General features: G+C 40.3%; 2 protein-coding genes across 4 annotated transcripts in view; both read left to right on the forward strand.

The window, feature by feature from the left end:
* Nucleotides 1–23,726, forward strand: part of acbd5a (acyl-CoA binding domain containing 5a) — a 171,144-nt gene that overhangs the window by 18,847 nt on the left and 128,571 nt on the right. The gene's annotated exons all lie outside the window — the stretch shown is intronic.
* Nucleotides 4,121–23,726, forward strand: part of slc4a2b (solute carrier family 4 member 2b) — a 38,783-nt gene continuing 19,177 nt past the window's right edge. The window contains exons 1-6 of one of the 3 annotated variants that reach the window (XM_061713639.1): nucleotides 4,121–4,372; nucleotides 8,187–8,358; nucleotides 18,560–18,728; nucleotides 18,804–19,027; nucleotides 20,720–20,841; nucleotides 21,434–21,666. In XM_061713639.1, the coding sequence (XP_061569623.1) occupies nucleotides 8,299–8,358; nucleotides 18,560–18,728; nucleotides 18,804–19,027; nucleotides 20,720–20,841; nucleotides 21,434–21,666 (808 nt within the window). In that variant the 5' untranslated portion in view covers nucleotides 4,121–4,372; nucleotides 8,187–8,298. The remainder of the gene's footprint in view (nucleotides 4,373–8,186; nucleotides 8,359–18,559; nucleotides 18,729–18,803; nucleotides 19,028–20,719; nucleotides 20,842–21,433; nucleotides 21,667–23,726) is intronic. The other 2 variants (XM_061713640.1, XM_061713641.1) reach the window with 2 other exon arrangements.

Raw genomic sequence — 23,726 nt, forward strand, 5'->3', positions numbered from 1 at the left:
AGCCATACGTTCTCACCCCGTCACCTTCTTCCACCGACTCACACGTTGTCGTAAACCCTCTGTATTTGCATTTCTATGAAGGTGTTTGTTGATTGTAGGTTTTCACAACGATACTTCTTCACAGCTTTTTTGAGTTTTATTGATGTTTGGAAGAGGGTTTTTTGTTTTTTCACCACAGAGGAAAGGATTCATTGATCTTCCGCTTTAGTTGTTGTCTGTGTTCTTCCATGTGTTTTTTTTGTTGTTGTGGAAATCACTGATGCTTTATTCTTTTAAGAACATACAGTACATAGCAAGACTTGATATCGCTTCTTTTCAGTCGATTACCCAAATACTTTTGAGCCGGTGCAAATGGAGGTGTTTTTAATTCCTAAATGTTAAATGTCATATTTTTGTGAAGCTACTTAAATTAAACTCAAAGGTCTCGCTTTAGACCCACATCTACACAGACAAATTTGCATTTGTTAGTTGTACATCTTGATTTCTAGCCTGTCTGAAGTCTACACTTTGATTACATCCTGGTTGTTTTTTCTTTTAAATCATTTTTGGTGCCGTGTAAAGGCAAAATAATAAACCCTAATAAAGTTTAGATTCTATGTCTTGATCGGCCAAGTGCTTTCTAATATTATTAGAAGTTATTAAATGTGAATATGTTACTATTCTGGTATTTGCACTTTCAGGCAAGTTCGTATAATTTAGTTTTTTGTCCTTGAGGATCATTTTCTGGTTCCAACATTTGAAATTAATAATAAAAGTCAAAATCAGCTTTGATTGCCCAGGTTTGTTGATACAAATGACGACTAATGTTACTCTAACATTAGAAATGACATTGTGTAGCATAAGAGTTTGGTGACGAGCCGCAGAGGACAGGGAGTGCGGTTACCTGTTGTAGGGCGGGGACTTGGGCAACAACCGTTGCAAATGTACAATTTCTGATGAAGACGGATGAGTTCAAGGTGAATGAAGTGGGACAAATGATTATTTATGTATTTATTAAAGGTAGTAACCAAGTTAGTGATTACAGATGCCTCAACTTATGCATAAGTATAAATGCTGTAGACGCTTATAAGCACCTCCTGAGGGAAAAAAAGTGCAGTTAAAAAGCTCAAGTGATGGTATTATTTTTAAATTGAGCCAAAAGATTTTCTTGCGATAAAGCCTATTATGTAATAGTGGTTACTTATTCACCTAATGGCATCTTATTTACTCAATTCTCAGGTGCTTCACTGCTCTTGATGTGAAGTACAATTGCTCATTATAATAAAAAAAAGAGCCAGTTCATTATGACTCACTCCTCATCCCTCAGTCTTTATGAATGCGTCATCCATTTGGCTGCGTGTTATAAACCAGGCCTTTGTTGTACGGCTTTTCATGCTTCTCTTAACTTTGCATGAGCAGCCTCTTTACAGCCAGGTCGCCACCCATTGTGTTACAGGGTGACTTTATACCACTCTTGGCGAGTGACAGATTGTCATACATATTTTAAGAATAGATTCAGAGCGGTAGTTCCCCATGGAAAACACTAATAGTCATGTGAGTTTAGGTAGCCAACATCTTCGTGTGAGCTATTATTGGTCCAAATATTTCCATTTTTAAATAAATGATTAAACCCTGCTGGTTGGCTGGTGCAGATGAAGGTCATTACATAATTTTGATGTTTCAAGGTTACAACTGGAAAAGTCTTTTGAGTTATAAAGATTGAAGACAAACTTATTGGCAACATTAAGTACTTTTGTCCTCCCCATTTCATGTATTAAATGCACAGAAGTTAAGAACTGTTTTCCTGTTTGATACATAATCATCGAAGAAGTGGAGCGACACTTGCGAGCTCTCAGTAGCGAGAATCAGTATATAGTTTAAAGTAAATCATTCATTAAATCACTTTTCAGTCCCATTTTATTCATAATAAGTATAATTAATGAACGAATGGGATCCTGTAAGAGCCTCAGCCTTTTCATTTCAGTCGTGGTCGTTGGTCATTAAACTATTTAAATAGGTTGGTGTTGTTGTCCCCGTTTACAGGCAAATGTGGAGAATTAACTTATTAACTAAAGTATTATCTGACTTTGGCTCTGCTATTGGTGGCAATACGTCCACCTTCATGTAATAATGCAGAAGAAATGTCAAACTGGATGCCTAAGAGCCGAATCTGGCCCACTGCCTTTTTTTTTCTGGTCTGTGAGATTATGCAAACATAATTATGTGCTTGTAATACATTTCTAGACCGTTTTTAGACCCAAACATGGACTTTTTAATGATATGATGCACAATACATCTGGGTTTGGCTAGCTGCGCCATGATGGCATCTACCCACCGGATGGCAGTATCTCAAATTAAGCTATGAACACCACTGAAACACAGCCGGACATCCCTGTTATTGACAGTTTCTGAAGGAATATTTATCTGGCTTTTGTAACTCATCCTTAGCATGAGCTCTGTAACTTTGTAAATTATATTTTTAATCTGGATGTTGTCATCAAATGTGGATGTTTCCAGTTTTTTTGTTTTTGGGTGGATCATGCTTGGAGGTCCTGGGTCTGTTTGGGTCCACCTGCATGTGCATGGAGGGGTAATTAGATTTTATAGAATTTCAGTCAGACTAGCACAATAGTTGTTGTTTTTTGTTTTCCCTTCTCCTCCCCAACATAATGTAAACTTGCTGACTATTTGCTTTCAAACCTTCCTGTAAAAGCGGAAGCTAGAGAGCATGCCCTTTTCATGAAGTGTTTCATTACTCAAAAAACGAGCAGTATAACTCTGAGTTAAGGATTACTTATCAACATTTTGAATCGTCATCCAGAAGATTACTACTTCTAAAATGGCACTGAATTACTATTTGTGCCATAAATCTGCCAGATCCTGATATATAATGAGATGTGTGGTATAAAATCACTAAGCCTTGTATTTTGCTGGATGGGGACTCGAAGGTCCAAGTCTGGTTGGCTGTCGGTCTTGCTGCAGACTCTTTCCCAGTTTTAGAGGTTAAATGTGAGGTATTTGGCCTTCATCTGGATCTATCTATAAACTTATGCCATGATGGCTTCTGTTCTGGAAAACGCTACTTTAAATGCGACTTGTTAGTCTGCATGGTCTTGTTCCCATGTTGCATGGTTTATAACTGGACACTGATTTCTAAATGGCATCAGTTGTACTTTGTGCTTTGTTTACTTTACTGTTGTGAGAGCGCAAACTTTGTATTAGGAACTAGTTCAACTCTTTTATCTCTTTTAGAAGGGAGAGTCCCATTCTCTCTGGATACCTCTATGATAAACATTATAGTAACGAGGTTTAGGAGGCTGACTCTGAGCTTTACCTGTTAATATATAAAAATAACATTGAGGTTGAAATTGTTTTCATCTCATACATATTGTAATTTGTTGAATAATAAAGTTTAGTTTTTTTTTTTTTGGGGGGGGGGGGGTGTTTAGGAGAATTTTGGAGTGAGGGAACACATTGCTCCCACAAGCCCTGAAAGATGCAACATCTGTGGACATTTTTAAAAACAAATTAAAAACGCTATTTTTTGAGCAGGCATTTATTGATGTATTATGATTTTTGTTTCTTTTCTTTTTGTCTTTTTCTTTCTTTCTTTTTCTGTTTGTTATTTTCCTTAGAGACACATTGTGCAGCTTTTTAATTACCTCATGTTTTTACTGTTTTTTCTGTATGTAAAGCACTTTGTGAGTTTCTCTCTGTGAGAGGTGCTATATAAATAAAATTTACTTACTTACATTTGCAGCTAGTTGGGAAGAGGCATCACAAACCTCAGTTAAAACATCTAAATTCCCTGCAATGGTCTGTTAAAGAAAGGGGTGGGTTGAAGTGTGTGTGTGTGTGTGTGTGTGTGTGTGTGTGTGTGTGTGTGTGTGTGTGTGTGTGTGTGTGTGTGTGTGTGTGTGTGTGTGTGTGTGTGTGTGTGTGTGTGTGTGTGTGTGTGTGTGTGTGTGTGTGTGTGTGTGTGTGTGTGTGTGTGTGTGTGTGTGTGTGTGTGTGTGTGTGTGTGTGTGTGTTGCAGCCTCTGACTCAATGTTGAATGGGTCTGGGAGTCACATGGCTACTTGTCAGCAGGCTGGAGGAGGAAACATAATCCTAAGGAGGAAGGCTGCTGTTATCAGTCTGTTCACGTTAGTCTGAGAGAGCATTCAATTTGACAAGAGGCAGAACGGCACATGATCGGAGGAGATACTCCACATTGCTAACGCTCATTTACTGTTTCTTTTCTCTTTTTTTCTCCCCCTCTCCCCTTGTCTCCCTCTCTCTCTCTTTTCTCTCTTTACTTGTTTTTCCTTGCACTCTGACCAGCCCCTTCACAGCAGAGTTCAGAATTGCACTACAATGTCTGGGGTGGCTTCTCTGCAGTAAGCACACAAAGGTATTGTACAATCATGTTTTTTTTGTTTTTATTCATGTTTGTATGTGTTTCTTTCCCAGTTTCAAGGTTTTCAAGTTGACCTAATAGTCACATTTTTGCTGCCTCTTTTTTAAAAAATGATATTTTTAAGGTTATTTGATTATCTGTTTGGGTAATTTTCATGATGGATAGTAGCTGAATATAACATTTGTTGTCAAGTAAAACCTAATAAAACACGATTCTTGCATTTAGTATCATAATTTATTAATATCCCATTGATTCAGGGGAAGAGCTGAAGAGTTGCGTTGGAGTGCAATGTAGCCAGCTTTAAGCAAATACTGATATGCTCTGCAGGTTAGAAAAAACAAATCTTTAAACAAACTGCTCTCATTTGCAGTACAAACTTGCTTTCACTGGAGAAGAAATCCAAAACATTTTTTACTGTGAAGTTATGGCAGCATCTAGATTTTTCTTCAGCATCTTTATCTCCTCAGATTAAAGGGAAAAAAAACTAAGGTCACAAGTTGTCCCCGGCTCTTGAAACTATCAAAGCAACAAGAAAATGTGTAATTATTCGCTCAAACATGCATTATCTGGTCCGGAGATACAAGTGAATGACTTGCACTGTGTTTTTTAATTGGGATATAAATTCCCTTTTCATCCCTGTGATGATTTTTTATTTTTTTTGCTAAGTAGAGGCCTGTGCATTGGTTGAGGTTTGGACGTCGTGATCACGTTTCTATTCCTGGTTAAAGGCATTTTCATTGGCACTTTGGACATTTTATTGAGCTGTTCTTTAATTATCCTGTTTTGATATTTTTTACATGAGCATGCAGTCTGGACTTGCGGCCAGGACTTGCGGGCCAGGACCGAAGCGGTGCTTGGTCAGGGCATCTTGACAGGACGCTGGTTTAAGGCCCGTGCAAGTTAATGTTTTGAGTTCAAGTCTGGCTTGTGACCTCTGTCCTGCCATCTTACCATCTCGCCTCTTTTCCTTATCACTGTGATGAGGGACAGTAAAGGATTTTTAACAGTCATGTTTGTGTTTAACACAGAAGGTCACGTGAAGTGAAAGTGAAATTTTCTGTGCAGAGTAGGCAGTTTTTAAGACGTTGTCTGGGAGTCGACAGTTCTTTGATGGGTTGTTGGTCACTGATCCTCTGTGCTTAATCACAGCCTCTACACCTAAACATAATTTCTAACCTGTAGTCACGGCTGTATGTAACCTGATACATGCCAAATTATTTAATTCAGTCCGTGATCCTCCTATCTTTTGGAGGTCCCTAACATTCTCATAAAAATCCCCCCCCCAAAAAACAACAACAATTATTTGGTTTTTCATGAACTCAGGAAAATCTGCCGTACCGAAAACTGTTCATGGACCTGGCCCTGCTCATTTCAACCACCAGAACCAGGGACTAAACTAAGTACTGGCCAAGATACTGAGGGCGAAGTACTTTCAGAAGTAGTACCACCTACCTAGGGTCATTTGGCCAAGCAAGCTTGAGTAAGAATGGAGAGACACTGTTAAATACACAGACAAAGCTTTACATACGTGAAAGAAAGCATTAATGTATTATTATTTTTATTTATTTATTTTTTTTTGTCCCAAAGTTCACACAACAAAAACCACAAGTTAACACAATCATGTCAACGGGTAAGAAACGGACACATTTGAAGTAGCTACAGTTGAATGCACAGTTGCTACTCAGTGCTCATCGATCCTAATAAGCCCTGCAGCCTCAAAAGCAACTTTTCACACGGCATACAAGTCTATATTTCTGTAACTTTGAGATAAATGTTGCATTGCATCAGTTTTTAGTTAATTCATACTTGCAAAAGTCAATGAACTTTACAGAATAACCTAATAGTTTTGAGTTGGCGCTTGACAAGACCACACACACACATGCACAGCAACGCACACAAACAAATGAAACCCACACACAGTTTTTAAAGGTATTTGGCAGGTAGGTTTTCCAGCATCTTACTACAGCTTGAGCATGTAATCCCAACGATGCTGAGATCATGAGTCTTGGGAGGTTGAACCATCTGCTCCAGAGCTGCCTGTTCGTCTTATTGCCAGAGCTAGTGCTCCAAGAGTGGGCCTGGATGTTTGAGGTCAGTCTCATGCTGGCTAATCAGCATCTGAAGACGGTAAATGCATGTGATTTATAGATGGTTCAGTCCATGTATCCATATTTCTGGTTTCTGACGTTATACATGCCAAAAAGAATCCCAGAATACACTTTTTTATGATTAAAGCTCCTAAGCTCCTTCCCATTTTCAGACTTCCTCCCTTACTAGTTTTCCAAAAGGTTTTTTTTTTTTGTCTGCACACATTTTATTCTGTACCTAGTATGGAAAAGTATGGATGTTTTTTTGAGGGGGGGTTGTATTTCTGGAACATGTTGTACCGTAGCAGGCCTCTGCATTACTCTGTAAAGACGTTAAAATGTTTCCTAGCTTCCTTTTACGCTGTTGGGATTTAGCCATGTCTTTGTGGTGTTTTTCAGATGTTACACGAGGGACGGTTGGTTCGCTTTGTACTTGGTAGCAGGCCGAAAACCTTTTAAGATGACTTTTTTTTCCTCTTTTTTTTCTTCCTTCTTTTAATTCAACTTGCTTGAAAAGACAATTGCAGTTGGTATTATTGTTTTCTCTTTCAGAGGATTATTGTTATCCTTGCGGTATTATTACAGACATGCCCTCAGGTAGATAAACTGGTTCCCATGGTTTCTACCCAGAATCCCAGGGTTCTGTAACCTTATCCCTGTGTAACCACTCCTGGCTTTTCCACAGTGGTTGGTTCTAGGTTTACTGAGAAAGTCATCTTTTAAGCACTCAAGATAACCCACTCTCCTAGTATTAATCCCTTTAACTGGACAGTCTCAAAATGTGTAAATGAGTTTTGGTGCAGTAATTATAACTCTGTTACTGTGGTTGTATTTTTTATTTATTTACTTTGGCAGGTTACCACTTTTGGCCAGTTGCTACTTATTGCTGCTTTGAGTTGAATCCGTTTTTATTACACTTTAATGAAACACCTCTATTAAATCCCTCTCCGTCAACAAGGTCATTGATATCTCTTTGATAGCTACTGCCAGACGGCCCGGCTGGCTCTGGCACGGTGGGATTTCAAATTGTTCCTGAAGAGTGAAACAGAAGAAGGTAGTCCTCTGAAGTTGGACTGAAGGGAAACATTGTTTCATTAATATTGCGAGTGAAATGCTTTTGATGAAGTGCTTCAGTGATAAATAACGGAGGCACGCGTTGCTGCTTATCAGAAAGGTCCTCTGGGCTTTTATCTGACTCTTATCAGGCTAACTGGTTAATGGCATTGTTAGGCATTAAGAAGGTGCTGCAGGGCTTGAAATTAATAAATTGCAGACAATTGTACTTTATTAAAGCCATTTCCTGCCACTGTTGGGAATTGAGTGCTATGTGAGTGTTTTTAATGTTTATTTAAACATGAAAAAGGGAAGTTGTGTTCTTGAGAGGCCCACAAAGCCAACTTTGGACTTTTTCTTTTGTAAGGTGAAGTTAACAGTCTTCTTGTTTGTTATCCAGCTTCATATTTTATTAACAAGGTGAGAGCATAACAGGCTCACACACTCGCCACCAAAATGCCAAAAAGAAAAACGACCTCCTTTTTTTTTCTTTTTTTTTAAACTAATTTAAATTCCAGATGCAGCGAAACCTTTTGGCCGGCTCATACTTTCTGGCCTCGCTTTATAGCTCGGCATTATTCATGCAAGTCTCTTTCCATCTCATGTGCCTTAACTGTTGAATCTCTGTGCATTTGGGAACTAACTCCTTGATCTGTGTCTGTCTCCAGGTTATGCTGCCCAAAAGCTGTTTGAGTCCCAGCGAGAAAGAGAAGGGCTAAAGCCATACGAGTCAGAACCAGCTTCCCAGCGCCTGTCCAGCAGTAACGCCACTGCAGAGCCATGAGCAACAACAGCACATCCAAGGAGATTACAAATGCTCTTGCATCAGTGATTCAGGGCGTAAGTCCATGCAACCACGTGTAATGACGCCTGAGTTTGCACATGCAGATCAGGTCCCGGCATCGCCAGCCAAATTCTGGTAACACATCAGATTAAATGCAGCTCAGGTGCTGCTCACTTAATAGTTTAATCTTGTCATGCTTGAGAATGTAGGTCCAAAGTTTTACTCTGTGTCGGTTCACATTCTCCCTGTGCAGGATTTATGCTGCATCAGCTTCCTCTTTGCTCACTGCGTCAGAGTGTTTTGGATAGGGCTGGTCCTTTTTTACTGCTGTGCCTACAAATCCACCGCCCTGGCAACATACACTTCTGACTGCAAAAAAATGAAAATGAATAGTTCAAATAACTATAAAGAGTTGCTTCTGCTGAGGGTTTTCCCTCAGGAATGTGAACAACTCCCTAAATGAAGCCATTTTTCTTTAAGTCAAAGAGTTGACACTATTCGGGGAAAAGGATGATTGGAGAGCTGCTTTTGAAATTGGCGTGATAAACGTGACCGTCAAAGCTCTGGGAGCTCCTGGTCGGTGGCCAAAGCAAGCAGCATTCTTCTCTGGAGGTTCTCAACAAACCACATCATTTTAAGATTAAGACGGTGCATGAGTGCTTATCACAAGTCTGAAGGAAAAATCCACCTCTAATAGTCTCATATTGCTAGATTTTAAGGCAGGAGAATCCCAGGATTACTTGTACTACATTACATTCCAGGACTCATAAAGATAAGTCTTTGTATTGATTTTTACCCATGTTTTGCAACAGCTGCCACGATCCTTTTTATTAAATTTAAGATTTCCAATGTTTATAGTAACATGGCTCATGTTTCTGATGGATGAAAATGGTCATTTTTTCCAACAGTAGGAGCAATAGCAAAGTGGTTTTCTCCTCGCAAGTCTCACAGGCCTCTTTTGACCAACTTCAGGTGAAGAAATATTTATCTAAAATCGGCAAAAAGGTTCCCTTGTCATTGCTGCAGCAACAGTTAAGGAAATGCCCGTTTTTAGTTGTTTTTTTTTTACTTAGCTTTGCGTTTTTGTCAGCAATCTGTGAGTTCCTTCCTCTTGAATGTTACACAACGATGCATCTGTGGTGACAGCCCTTAAATCTACCTGTTACACCCACAGGTTCATTTCTAGAGATAAACTATCATTTTGAAACTGAAAGGAAAGTGCTTAAGAAATGCAAGTGAAAACATAACTCGTAACTACCAACCCGTGAAAGATGTTGTAAATTTAAAACATAAAAAAAAAAAGATGCCATGCAAAAACGATGTGATGAGTTTATTAGGACATACTGCATGATGATGGTGTAAAGTATATTGGCTTGTTTATGTACAACCGTCATAAAACCACTCTTTGCTCTGCTGGAAATCAGTGTTCATGTCAGGATCGTTAGATAATGTCCTCGTGGTCAGAAACGTGCATCTCCTGAGCCGTGTGTACCTGTCCAAGGAAGAATATGTTCGGGAGAAACGCACAAAGGGTCTTATGTTACACACAGATGCGTGATGAATAGAGGAAACCGTTAGATCGGTCACTTGAGACGACACCAACAGTAACTTTATCAAAACATTTCACCTTTTGAAAGAAAGAGGGTGCTGTAGCTGGAGGATTTTAAGATAATGGTGATAAAAGGTGTGTGTGTGTGTTTTAAGAGAGGCTTTAAAAAAAGCAAACTCATGGACTAATTCTTCAAAATCAGCCTGAGACTGGGTGTTCCTCACAGGAATTTTGTTTTGATAAGATAAAAGTGGATACAACACTTTATCTTTGTATTTATTTGCTGCATAATCTCGCCAGCGAGGTTCTCCTTTTAACTTCAGCTCCTTAGAAACAGTTATTTGATAAAGATTTGCCCTGAGTGAAATCAGAAGTTTCTTTCCCGCTTTTAGTCTTCGGTTTGAGGACAAGCTGCTTTAAACCTCCTGAATGTGTGGACCAGACTCTGACGTGGCTCTAACCGCACTTGCCAACGCATAACTTGATCATTGAGAAGCTTTAGATAAAAGTGTTTGCTCTATGACGGTGTGTTGGCAGTTATTGGCTGCCCACTTAGGCTCCATCTCCTTTGAGTTAATTATTATCTCGTTCACAATGCGCCGTTGTGTGCATGTGTGATCACGGATCAGTCACCTGTCTGGATTTAAAGAATAATTGATTTTTATTTTTTTTCTTCCTTCCTTGGAGCGGAGTCTTCTTCCTTCTCTAAGGATCTGCCCTGGTCATGTGACGGGGACTAAATGAAATGGGGAAACAAACTTCACAAAAGTGACTAGTGTTTCTATCTTTTACGTTTTAACTGGGGAAGAACAAATATAGCTATCTTCCTCTTTTATTTTTGGTAGGTTTTTTTTTTGGAAGCACTAACCCACCTGCATATTAATGCGATGGACTTTCTGTATACGCTGAAGGTGAGTTTGTGCGTCTTGAACACATGACTCAATTTAGCATGTTTGAATTTTACAAACAGGCATTCTGAGAATATATGGCATCCGATTGATTATTTATCTTTGCTCTCCAGGTATATACAATCTCTTTATCAACTTTGCAGCAAGTTAATATTCACTGTACTTCTTGACACTTTAACTTAATCAACAGCTTTATGAGTCCGCCATACTCTCACATAAAAAGTTAATAATTGCTTCCCAATTTTTTGTCTTAATATGATGCCGGTTGCAGTCGCCCCTCAAATGTAAGCACGTGGATTTCATCACGGTGAACCACTGATAACAGCTTGGTTTATTCAGCTTTACTTTTGAATTTACAAGTTTCTAAAATATAAGTTGAATTAAATGGCGGTTTATTTATTCCCAAATAAAATTACATGGTTGCAGAATTCCTTGAGGAAATGAGTGAAGAACATGGAGGAAACCTCGCAGCCATGTGCTCGGTATCAAAGGCGCAGAGATCCTCCGTCATACTAACGTGCCCAGGATTACGCCATCTATTGACACACCCTGCAGTCCCTCCTTCGTTACCCTTTATGGGCTGTGTTCAGGCACTTAATGTCCACACAAGTAGAGGTGACAGACTGGAATATGCCGTCATTTCAAGGTGACACACGTACTGTAGTGATGCATTAACCATAATACCCTGTCCTCGGTTGCCCGATGTACTCGGCATGAACGGTTTAAATAGTCACACCCTTCCTCTCCGTTTTGGTCTTCAGCATCTCCTCGTTAAAGTGTCAGGATCTGGAGTCTCACTCTGGACATTTCTCTTGCTCAGCTGCTCTTACATGCTCTTACGTTTTCTTACGTCTTTTTTTTTTTTTTAAAGAAAAGAAAAAAGAAAATCTATGTATTATCAGGAAAAAAGCTGTTAAAAATGTCAAAAATGCAAAGCCAGACAGAAAAATGACCCAGGCTGCCACTACTACTGTAGGAACATGCAACTGCAACAAAGCGTTGTTGCCAGCGTACACTTAATATTTACAGACTCTGCCGGTGGTTGTGTTTAGTTAAATACTGGGGTTTCTTTTTTTGAGTTCTCTGCTTTGTTTTTTCACAGTGGCATCTCAGAGGTTAGGGTTTGTTCTAGAGAGGAAATTAGAGCAAACATCGGTGGTATCTATGAGTAGAAAACTGTTTACGCCAGTAGTTTCCATCATTATATTTAGATTTAAAAGCTTAACATTTGGGTTTTTAGACCTTTCTATCCTCTGTGTTGTTAATTAGTTCAGTCTATTTAAAACCAACCTCAAGGCTGATTTCAAGTCGGGTATTGTTGCAATGTGACGACTTGTCTTCCCAAAAGTGCTTTCTTTAATTATTATTTTACTGGAAACTTGCATTTTTAGATTGGTTGTTGCTCCAGAGCTGCTAGAGCAGTGTTTCCTAACCCTGGTCCTCGGGACACACTGTCCTGCGTGTTTTTAGATTCTACCCTGCTTCAGCACAACGTGATACATGTAACTGTGTCACCAACAGACTTGTTCAGACCTTGGTGACAAGCTGTTGAGGACTGTTAATTTCCATCAGGTGTGCTGAAATACTGTAGCATCTAAAACATGCAGGATGGGGCCCCGAGGACCAGGGTTGGGAAACACAGTTTTAGAGTATATTGACAGTAAGTGCGATTGTTACAAAGGAAACCAACAACCAAACAGGCTCTGTGTTTATGTGATGGACTGAAAATGTTTCCTTCATGACGGCTGCTGCAGCATTTCTAGGCATTAAAAAAAAAAAAAAAAATGTACCCATATTTTCTGGACTATAAGCCGCACCTGTATATAAGCCGCATCCGCTCTGTTTAAAAAAAAAAAGATATGCAAGCCGCAAATATTTATGTTGTTATATTAGACATTTACTACATGTACAGAACCATTTTGAACTGTAAATGATGTACATGTTTGTACCTAAATAGATCCTTTCCTAACAGTGTCTTTTAACACGGCAGCAACTTTGCTGATTAAAACTGGACAGAACCAAGAGAAAATAACCAGTATTTATTTATCTATTTATCTGTTTGAAATCTGCTTCTACCTAATTCTATCTGCTAAAGAAGAAGTAGCGTATTCTTCTTTGCATTTATTTTGTCTTAGTTTTTATTCTAATTCCGGTTAGAGCGCTCCGAGCGGTGGAAGAAAAATCCACAGAATAGCCGCACCTTTGTATAAGCTGCATGGTTCAAAACCTATGAAAAAAGTAGCGGCTTATAGTCCAGAAAATACGGTATTCGTCATCTCCAAATTTTCAGAATTGGGTTTTGCTATTTGGCAAAGAACATAAACCATCACGTTATTAATGAAGAACAACTCTTTGTAGTTCCCGCCACCACTCCCTGTTAATTTTGTGATGCAAGTCTCTCAGCCTTTGTGGGATTGCTCATGCTCAGTAGACTGGGGTTATCAGTGAAACCAATTCAACTTAGATAAAAAATGAGTGATGACACAGTTTCAGGCAAACTCATAATGAAACCGATATAACGTATGGCTGATTAAAACACACAACATTGAACGCATCTTTTTTCTGGAAACAAAATCCGCCCACCTGAAACCAGAAAAATGCCTCTAATCTCATGAGTATTTGTTTTTAGCGTCCTTTTTAACTGGAGGAAAACAGGCTTGTTATTAACAATGCAATAGGAAGTTAGGGGGGGAGGGGGGAAAGGGAGGAATCAGCACTTGCATAATACAAATGTACAGTAATGGTGTTGGGTAAAAATTGGCTTCCAACTCGGGCTTTCACTGGAAGAGAGACTCCTTGTGTGCTCGGGTTACCTTGCAGAGTCATGTTATGATATGCAGGAATGCAGTGATACATCGGCCACATGGTGTGACATGATCACTCCAGCATCTGCAGCCCATCCCTCTGCTTTCCCTCAAAGTGCTGACTGTGTGGGATTTGAGACTACCTCACGACACAGATAATCTCTAGCTGCTTCCACCCACGGTTTAGTATCTGCAACAGGGCCACTGCACATGCACACTTCTTCTGTATTGCTTCAAGATCAATTCTTTTAATGTAAATTAAAAGAACACAATATTTTCAGTCTGGTTAAGCTGAAAATGTTCTTCTTGTTGTAGTTAATGGCGGTTGTTCTCGCCCAGAGAAACCCTGTGAACCACCTGTAACCCTGTTGCAGGTTGGATTCACAGGAGCTTAAGCGATAAGGACTCACAAGAGTGAACCAGTGCGTCAGCTCAGCTTGCATCATGAGATCTGAGTTGATCAATAACTTGATTAACTGACATTCTCACCCGTTTCCTATTTCCAGCGAAAAGAAAAATGTCAGCATTGAGGAAAGCAAGACGACGCACACATTAAACATTACTGCTGGGTCGGGGGGCACAAAGGACACACATACATTTTTATCTGTGTGTTCAACCGGCTTCCTGGACTGCAGATTGTCAACAGTTGACATAAAGATGAAGTGTGTTACATTAGTTTAAGTTTCATAATTGACATTGTCAGATTTCTTACCACTGATAAGAGAGAGTGCCATTTACCAACAGGATTGCATTTTGGCTTGAGGGTTGATTTCTATCTGAAGACAGATGTTGAAATCTTGCAGATATTTGTAATGGCAAAGGAAAAGGCAAGATATTTGATTTACAATTTTCTGTAGTTTCGACAAATTGGCACTTCTGTTTAGGGGTTATTTTGATGCCATTTCATTTTGGCTTAGAGAGCTGCAAGAGTTCACCGTTTGATTCGAATCGAGGCCTCCTAATTTGGTGCTCTCGTTGGTGTTACGTTAGTCCACACCCGTTAGTGCTTGCTGTGTTCACACCAGACATGAAAGCAAACTCAAGTTAGTTTTAACTGGACCAAAGCCTGTAAGTGTGAAAGCCAACTCAACTCTGTGACTCTGAGGTGTTTGTGCTCTCATGCTGTTGGGTTTTTCCTGCATTTTGGCCAAACTTGGTCCCGTTCGTCCAAACATTATTCCAGAAAACTTAAACAGCCAGCAAACTTTAGTTTGCAAAAGAACCTGAGGATTTTCCCCGGCAGCGCTTCCAAACAAGCCAACGTTGTTCAGTCTGATCTAAATTGTACTGTTAAAACCTTTTAACAGTTAACATGACTTTCTCCAATGTTTCTCTGAGGTATTTAACAGTGTGACTGTTGAGTGTAATTGCTGGCACATCCACATCTGGAAAGATTGGCAGCTGTCTTCACTAGTCGCATTTCCATTACACTTTTTCGCAAAGGAAAAGGGGAAACTCAGAATTTGGGGTAAAAGTACTGCTGAGGTGTTTTTCTCTGTATGAATGTAACTCTCCTAGTTCTCTCTCCGTACGGCCGTACCGCTTCGAATCTTGTCCTTCAAGACTTTTCTTCAATCCAGTTAAAGAGGATCTGGACTTTGAATAAGATGGACAAAACCATCGTTAGCCTTTGACTATTGCGAGGACGAAGGGAGTGGATGATTATTCAGAGGCAAAGCCCTTATGTAATGCATAATGACTAAGCAGTGTTATAGCACAACTACGTCATTCATTCGTAATGAGGCCAAGAACAGCTGGAAACGACATTTTGATTGCTATAGATTAACTGGCTACATCACAGCCAGTGACGCAGGAGATGAGCGCTTCCATTACACTTTTGTGACAAACTGGATTATCGACACATCTGGATAAACCACCCAGTGAAAGCTTAAAAAGGTCTTTTGCTAAATTTGGTAGTTTTTTCAAAATAGAGGCATTTCCATTACAGGTTTTTCTTTGCAATGTTCAGATATTGCACTAATCAAGGGATGTTGGAAACACGAGTACTGTTTTCCACTTGGGCGAAAATCTTTTTCACTGGAAAACTGCCCTGTAAAACTTCCCAGATCGATAGGCTGAAGTAATTACATCTCTAAGAGCATTGCTGATGTCTGTCTTCCTTGGCATTGTGTTTAACCCATCCCTGGTGCAGACCAGCAAACACCCCAAACTGCAGCGTTTAAACAGGTGGTCCCACTTGCTGCTCATTCCTTAATGAATTACATTTGAGCAGCAGCTACTTGTCATATTGAAGTGAGATTGCACTTAGTGCATTACACACTGCCTTTCATTTGGGCTTTGCTTTTGTTTATTCAGAAGTCCAAGAGAAGTTATTTTTAGCTCCTGTTTTTTAAAACCTGAAAAGGACCAGATGACACAGCAATGCAAACATTGGCTGATGCTCAATTGCAACAATATTTCTGACTTTAAAGTGAGCATAGAAGCAGAAAGAGAAGAATATTTTACGCTATTCTAATGTTTTTATCCCTTTCAGACTTCTCTATACATATGGTAGAAAATATAACATTTTCGGAGACGTTCTAGCTTAGACGATGTATGCTTTTTTAACGCCTCTTCTGGGATCTCTTGTGAAAGGGAAATGTAAACATGAGTAGTCGAACCCTGTGTCAACATTGAATGTGTGCCTAAAAAGGTATGAATTTCAGCAGTTCAGCAGGGGCTCTCAGCTTTTGACATCTGTGTGTGGCATGTAAAAACAGGTCATAGTAAAACGGCACGTTTTTGCACGGGTCATGGGAATCACTTTTTCACACCGTCGTGCACATGGTTGCATCTGTGGAGTATTGTGAATCCTGCAGCAACAGCAGAGTTTCTTGTTCATGTTGTCTTGTCAAGATGGATTTGATGAGCTTAATATGTCGGATTCCTTTTGTGCATGACGAGTACCGTTTTAAATTTGGTATGAACTCCAAGTCTGTCCGCTTCATGTTGTCATCTATCTGATATGTTAAGCTGGTGGAAAGAGTTTTGAGTCAGTATTTCTAGAAAATATTTCTAGAAATGTGTTTTGTCCATTAAAAAGGTGCCAAAATATGAAGCTGCTTTGTGAAAAATAGATTTGTACACAAATTATATTTTCTGTCCTTGAAGCCGGTTACGATATGAGAATATACAGCATCTATTGCAAGAGTTCACACTCGCGCTCAGAAAATATTGGCAGTTTTATCCATGAAGACAAACATTTTGTCATCTGTATCTTTGGCAGGAAAAGCTGTCTTATCTGGGTTTTTTTTAATTTATTTTTTTTATGCATAATCTTGTCCCAAATTGTCTTAAAGCTGTTGGAAAAACATGCACAGGTTTTAAAACGCTTGACGTTTTAGATAGAGAAGCTGCAGTAACATAACTAGTCATCTGTTGGCAGAGATACTTGTAACATACTTGCTGGCTCAGAAAGAGTCAACTTTGCATTTGGACCCGAGAGGTCAACGCCAGATTGTCGGAGTATATCATTTCAACTTTTTCCTACTGACAGGTCCTCTGTTTGGCTCCAATTTCCCTCAGTAATTCAACTCTTTGTTGACCCAGTTCAATTCAATTCAAAATACTTTATTAATCCCCGAAGGGAAATAGTTTTTCCAGTACAGCCCGTCCAAGAAAACACACAAAAAAGACAAACAACATAAGACATGAGTAGACAGGTGCCTGAGGCTGCGGCCACGGGTCGGCGCTGCCCTTTCCTTAGATCAGAAAAGGATGCCACTAGGAGAGGTGGGGGTCTATAATTTAGATCAGATGCAAAGAAAAAGGGGTAAGGTTGGTGGGGGAGGGTACAGGTGGACCACAGGATGACATTAAAGTTTCTGGATAACACAGTTGAGGTCAAATGTGTCTTAGTTATAAATGTCACAACTAAAGAAATTCAACAGTAACGGGAAGGAAGAAGTCTTAACTCAACAGTGAATGCAGCTGCATTTCCTGTACTATTATTAGAGTTGATACAGGCAGGCATCAGTCAAAAGTAGTGGGTTTAAGGATGATGGGGAGCTCTTCAGGTTGATGTTTCTTTGCCACCAAGTAGACGACAGGATTTTTTAAATCGGTGTGGCCAGAAATTGGATTAGAACATTTGTTAGACTCTAAAGAGCGGGTGGATGACCTTGATGGATGGAGAACATCACTTTTTCATTACTGGCTTGAATTATTCAAGTCATGGATTTCACAAAGTCCTGATTAATTTTATTTTTTTTATGATCGATTCCATAATTTTCACTCTGGATGTTCCATTTTTCTTTTTCCGCTACTTTTTACTATTTGATTTCAAAAGCATTGAATTATTACAACAAAATCAAACAGCTGACTGAATATCCTCTAGTCTAGGGCTGATGATTTCATATTTTTGCCAGGTGTTTTGACAGTCTGCTGATTTATAAACTGAAAGGGGGATTTAACCTCAAAATTGGAGTCTCGGGTGGAGGAGTGCAGTCTTCTCATGGCCCCCTGCAGCTCAGGGGATAACCTCACAGATGACTGATATGTCATAAGATGACTTATGACCTCCGGGTTTTGCCTGAGGAAGGGTTCACTGCAGGATTTCTGCACGCCTGCACGGTAGCCATGGCAACTTTAATTCAGTGGTGATTGTCTGCTGCACGCTCCCGTCAGCCAAGGTAGATCCATTCTTATCACAACATCCCTCCAGCGGGGCAGGGTGCTGTGAGAAAACAGATCTATTGTCACTCATGTGATCCAACTCTCTCAATGTTTTTGGGAAAAAAAAAACTGTAACTGATCAATGCGCATGCTTATCGTTTCCACTTAAGAGCTCAAATTTAGGAGTGCACGCATGTGAGGACTGGTCATATGATGTCTGGGTTGTGATGCGTAGACGCGACCAGAGCTCCCTCTGGGGTCAGTTTCAGTGAAAAGCAAGCACGCACAGATTTTTAAAGCGGGGCTTTAATCACTGTTAAAAGAAGAAAAAAGAGAAAAAGGTTTTAAATGTCGTTAATTTATTTGTTTGTTATTTTTCTAGCCAGAGGCTCCTGCTACCTCATCTTCACAAAAACGTTCACGTCCAGAGGATGAGGATGATGGGGACCTGAATAAAGCTCTGAGTGTCCCGCGCTTCCAGCAGATCCTCCACCCGGCTGCCGCCGTCCCCGACGAGCAGCACCACACTTACCACGAGGAGGACATCGAATGTAAGGGGAAAAAAATAAGCTTCACTGTTGTTGAATGCATGTTTGGCTCGGACTCATCCCCGTACGTTTCCACAGACCACCGCCACTCCTCTCGGCACACCCACCGGCCTCTGTCCAAACTCCCCTCCGAGGGCCGCCGGAAGAAGAGCAGCAAGAAAAAGAGAAAAGAGAAAGATCGCAAAAGCAGCCTCACTCCCTCCGGCGACCCGATAGAGGAGGGAGAAGATGAAGAGGAAGAGGAAGATGGAGCAGAAGCACCTTCTGTTCAGTCTGAGTCGGACAGATCTAAAGATGTGGAAGTAAGTACTGGAGTTCCCTCGTCCTTTTGACTTTTTTTTTTTTACTGTTTTTGGGAGTAAATAGCTTGTATATACATTAGAATTACACTTAATGTAGAAAACCAACAGGTCATTTATTCTAGACACTTTTTCTGAAGCACCGACCCTTTAAAGTCTTTCTGACCATTACCAAAACTCAACTTTATATTAAATTATATTATTCATACTGGAGTTGTTGTTATAGGACTATACAGTATAACTGTAATCAGTTTGCTGCAACAAGTCACGATAAGGACACATTGTCTTTATTAAATCTAAAGCACTGTAAATTACAAATTAGTCTCAGACCAACCAACCTCAGTCACGTTTGAGGTACTTTCAGATCTAGGTTGTATGCATATTAAACCTGCTCACATTGTGCAGATTAAATGAGCTCGCGCTAGAAACGTCCTCTGTGCTGCTCAGATACTGGAACTGAGCCGTCACTGTTGAATTGTTACCATATTTTCCTCCTATGAATATTTCAGTACAGACTTAATCATTCATCAGTGGGTTTCATGTTTTGTTGTTATAATGTAGGACAAAATAAAACTGAATTTTAATCTAAACAGAATATAAGTAAATGCTTTTGACTTTTGAAGATAATTGACTTTAATGTGATATTTAATATTTGCATACGACTGTTTTCTGTTTAATCCGTCATACACTGTTTTGTTTTACACTTGGGGATTAAAATTAACCCCGAAGCATGGCATCCAAATATAAACTATATTTCTTAGTTTGCAGTCCATCTCTAAGGCCCGACTGCAGAATGTGTGCAGTTCTCGTGTCGTCTTTATGGCCACACCTTTGTTTAGGACTTGGAGATTAAATTATCTCTCCGTTTTTGGCTGCTGCTCCTTCAGCAAATCATCTGTAGATCAACAAAGTGTATAGCTGTGAAAGCATATGTTCTCCAAAAAATTATTTACCATTTGGGCTCGGGCAACCTTCACTACTTCTGTCTGGAGTATTCTGATAGCAGAGTTAATGAAAAATCACAACAAGAAAACAAAACAAAAAAATAGAGAAGAGGTTTCTGTGCTGGAGAGGTTATATATGTGATTTAAAATTACTTTCACTTCAAAAACTGTGGAATAACAACTTTAACTTGTTAGAGGTGAGCTGAGTGTAAAAAATCTGTCATTGAGGGAGATTTGCAGGCAGCCATGGCATCATAGACCCCATCATAGACCTCATCATAGACCCATATCAAAGTTCAGTTATCCAGCATCTCCGTCTCTGTCTTCACTCAACTTCACATCTTGTAGCATTTGTTGTATCTCCAGAAGTGGGAGCTACAAATTGGTTGACGCCCATTTCAAGAGGTACACCCTGTGGAAAAAGGAAGTAGCGTTGAGGAGCAAACTTATCTTTTTCTTTCTTTCATCAAACCATGTCAGATATTTCATTTTTTGAAATGAAGTCATAATAAGTCTCTTTAAAAAGGAGGAGAAAATAAAACTGGTCCAGCCAGGTTTCCTAGACTATACAGGTGTGTTTGGCACCGTTAGAAATTTCATCTAATTCTCCTCATGATCAGTTTAGACTTCAAAACTCTTCCTAGGTCAGTGGTTCTGTCATGGGTTGATTATTGGATTTCTTTAGATGTAATCACAGCTTGGTTTATATGTGTATGTTAAGCAGATCTCTCTGTCTGAATCCCCCCCACAGTTCTTTGTGTCTGATGAAGACCAAGCGGCCAAACATGGCAGAGACAGCCCACACTCGACCCGGGAGCGGATGGCGTCTCAGTCGTCTGAGGGAGCAGATGCTGAAGATGCATCTTCCCCCGAGTGAGTATTATCAAACGGTCTCAAACAAAATGAGACTTTATTTTGTTGCTGAAATGTTCTCACGGCCGCTTTCATCGAGCACGGCGGCTCAGGTTTGTGCCTGCTTGGGCTGAGAGATACACGCTATTACGTTACCATGTCTCAGGCATCCAGTGGGCCTGCTGGGCTGATCTGATGGACCAGAGTAATCCTCTCTGCGCAGACCCATATATCTTTTGTCGCTATAGACGACATGACGCACCTCAGTAGCACCAGGCTCCTCCTTATGACATTTACTCTCCCAGTCGATGAGGTTTCAATCTGAGCTGGGATGAAGCTGCACAGCGTTCGTAGTTTAGTTTTCTAGTTTTAGTTGACTGAACAGGTTTGTCTGTCTGAAACTTCCTAATTTGAGGTTAAACCGAGGAGGACTTTGTAGAAATTACTGAAATACCGCTGAGAACTGACTAAGACAGAAAGTAAGTAAAGTTTGAGGGGGTTTTGTGTTGGATGATAATTGAATGTTACTGTAAAGGATATATTAATACTCAAAAAAACTATTTACTGAGTTTCTGATCCCCACTTTTGTCTCGTGTCTCTGCTTTATTTCTAGTAAACCGTCTTCGCCCTCCACTGCCAGCCCTCCACCCCAATCAGCTTCAGCTCCGGCCTCAACTGAACACGTACCGCTGACGAGAGTCTCCTCTGCCAGCCGCAGCTACGACCTGCAAGAGCGCCGGCGCACGGGCAACATGACGGGCGCGGAGCAGGCCAAGTACCAGCGCATCCCCACGGACGAGAGCGAAGCCCTGACGCTGGCCTCCGCTGACCTGGATGGGATCAAGAGTGAGTCCTTTGTTTTGTGCTCCTGCCTACAGAGCCAGGTTTTTAACGCAGCTCGCGGCGCCCCGTCGTCAGGACAGACTGAAAATGTCAAATCAAATCAAATCTTTATTGTCATTGTCTAGAGAACACCGAGACAGCAAGGCAACTCCTGGGCAACATAATGCAAACAAACAAATAATGTAAGTTTAAAAAAAATAAGAACAACACAAGAATATAATATATGAATAAATAAACAGTATTTACAGTTGGTGCAGATGTGCTCTAAATGCAGCATAAGATTCTGATGATTAGAAAGTGTGTGTGTTATTGTGTAATAAGTAAGTAGCAGCATAAATAGCAGCGTTCAGATGAGGTAGCTGTGTGTGTTTGGGGTATTGTTGGTTAGTCCGACTGCCTGTGGGAACAAACTGTCCTTCTGGTAGTTCTCACTTTGATAGACCTGTAGCTTCTTCCTGGGGGGAGGAGGTGGAACAGGTCATGGCCGGGTGGGATGAATCCTGAGGGATCTGCGGAGGCAACGGGAGGAAGCTGGGCCCCAGTGATCCTCTCATACCCCTTTTTCTACAAACCCAAAAACTCAAAATCTTAACAAGAATATTTGTCTTATTTCTAGTTAAAATGTCTCATTTTTAGTAAAAAAAAAATCTCATTACACCTAAAACAAGACTCATCACTGGAAAAAACAACAAATTTCACATGTTTCAAGTAGATTTTCACTTAAAATAAGTAGAAAAATCTGCCAGTGGAACAAGATTTTTTTGCTTTTAATGAGAAGATAAATCTTGTCCCACTGGCAGATTTTTCTACTTATTTCAAATGAAAATTTACTTGAAACAGGTGAAAATTGTCAAATAAGTTATTTTTCTGGTAATGACTCTTGTTTTTAGTGTAATGAGATTTTTTGACTAAAAATGAGACATTTTAACTAAAAATAAGACAAATATTCCTGGTAAGATTTTGAGTTTTTGCAGAGCTGAATCTGGGCCAGTGCTGAGTTTGGAACCGGGCTTTCTGTTCCCAGCGACAAAGAACTGGCTCCAGGCCAGAAAAAAACGGTTAGAAGGTAGCACCAACTCTTTGCTGGGCTAGAGAAAAGAATCACTTATGTAAGACCAACGGCAATAGCAAGACTGCGAGACGGCGACATTTTCAAATAAGCAACGAATTAATATGGATCCAGCAATGCAGCAGTGGTCTGTGGAGGAGACAAACTGTCTTGTGCTACGTGGACCAAGTCCGTATTAGAGCAGATACGTTGTTGTTTCAATTTTCGGGCCAATGCAAACGCAGCAACATAACTGATGTTTGTGGCGATGTAACTGGCATTTGTAGTGACGTAATGACGTGGCTCCCCTTAGCACCCGAGCTATGTAAAAACAAACCGGTTCTCAGCTGGTTTGCAAGTTGAACGAGTTGTGAACCAGCATCAGCACTGGCCCAGAAGCAGCCCTGGAACCGGTTTGGTGGAAAAGGGGTACCAGCCATCCTTGCCACCCTCAGCAGAGAGTGCTGCTGTGTACAGTAGCACTCAGACAGGGACTCTCCATCATGCAACGGTGGAAGTTCACCAGCAGTTTCCAAGGATTAACTCTCCTGGGTTTCCTCAGGTAGAAGACGCGCTGATGAGCTATCCTATTATGGCATGTAATATCTATTTTAAACAGGCCTTGAATGTCTTAAAAACAAGCTTTTGATTGTTTTTTCTAAATAAATTAGAAATTCAGCCTCTAAACCATGTCTTTATCATCTCATTCTCTAACCTCATTATCTATGAGGGATTCTGAGTGGGCGGGGAGGTTATGATAATGAGGCTCTGCACTGATTGGCTGCCTGAATGACGTGTAGCAGGGGAGGGCACAAAGCATTGCTCTGGGCAGAAAAGCAGCCGGCTACGTACACTATTACACCGTATCCTAACTGCATGTGATGCGAGCGAGCGTCAGCGACAAAAACAATTCCATTGCTTTATTTTCTATTGGACTGTCCTAACTGGCCGCGAGCGACGCAGCGTCGTTTTGAGCTGAACATTTGTCGGACCCCCTGCTTCTATTTTTTTCCTG

Source organism: Cololabis saira, chromosome 22 (assembly GCF_033807715.1).
Source record: "Cololabis saira isolate AMF1-May2022 chromosome 22, fColSai1.1, whole genome shotgun sequence".
NCBI classification, from domain to species: Eukaryota; Metazoa; Chordata; class Actinopteri; order Beloniformes; family Belonidae; genus Cololabis; species Cololabis saira.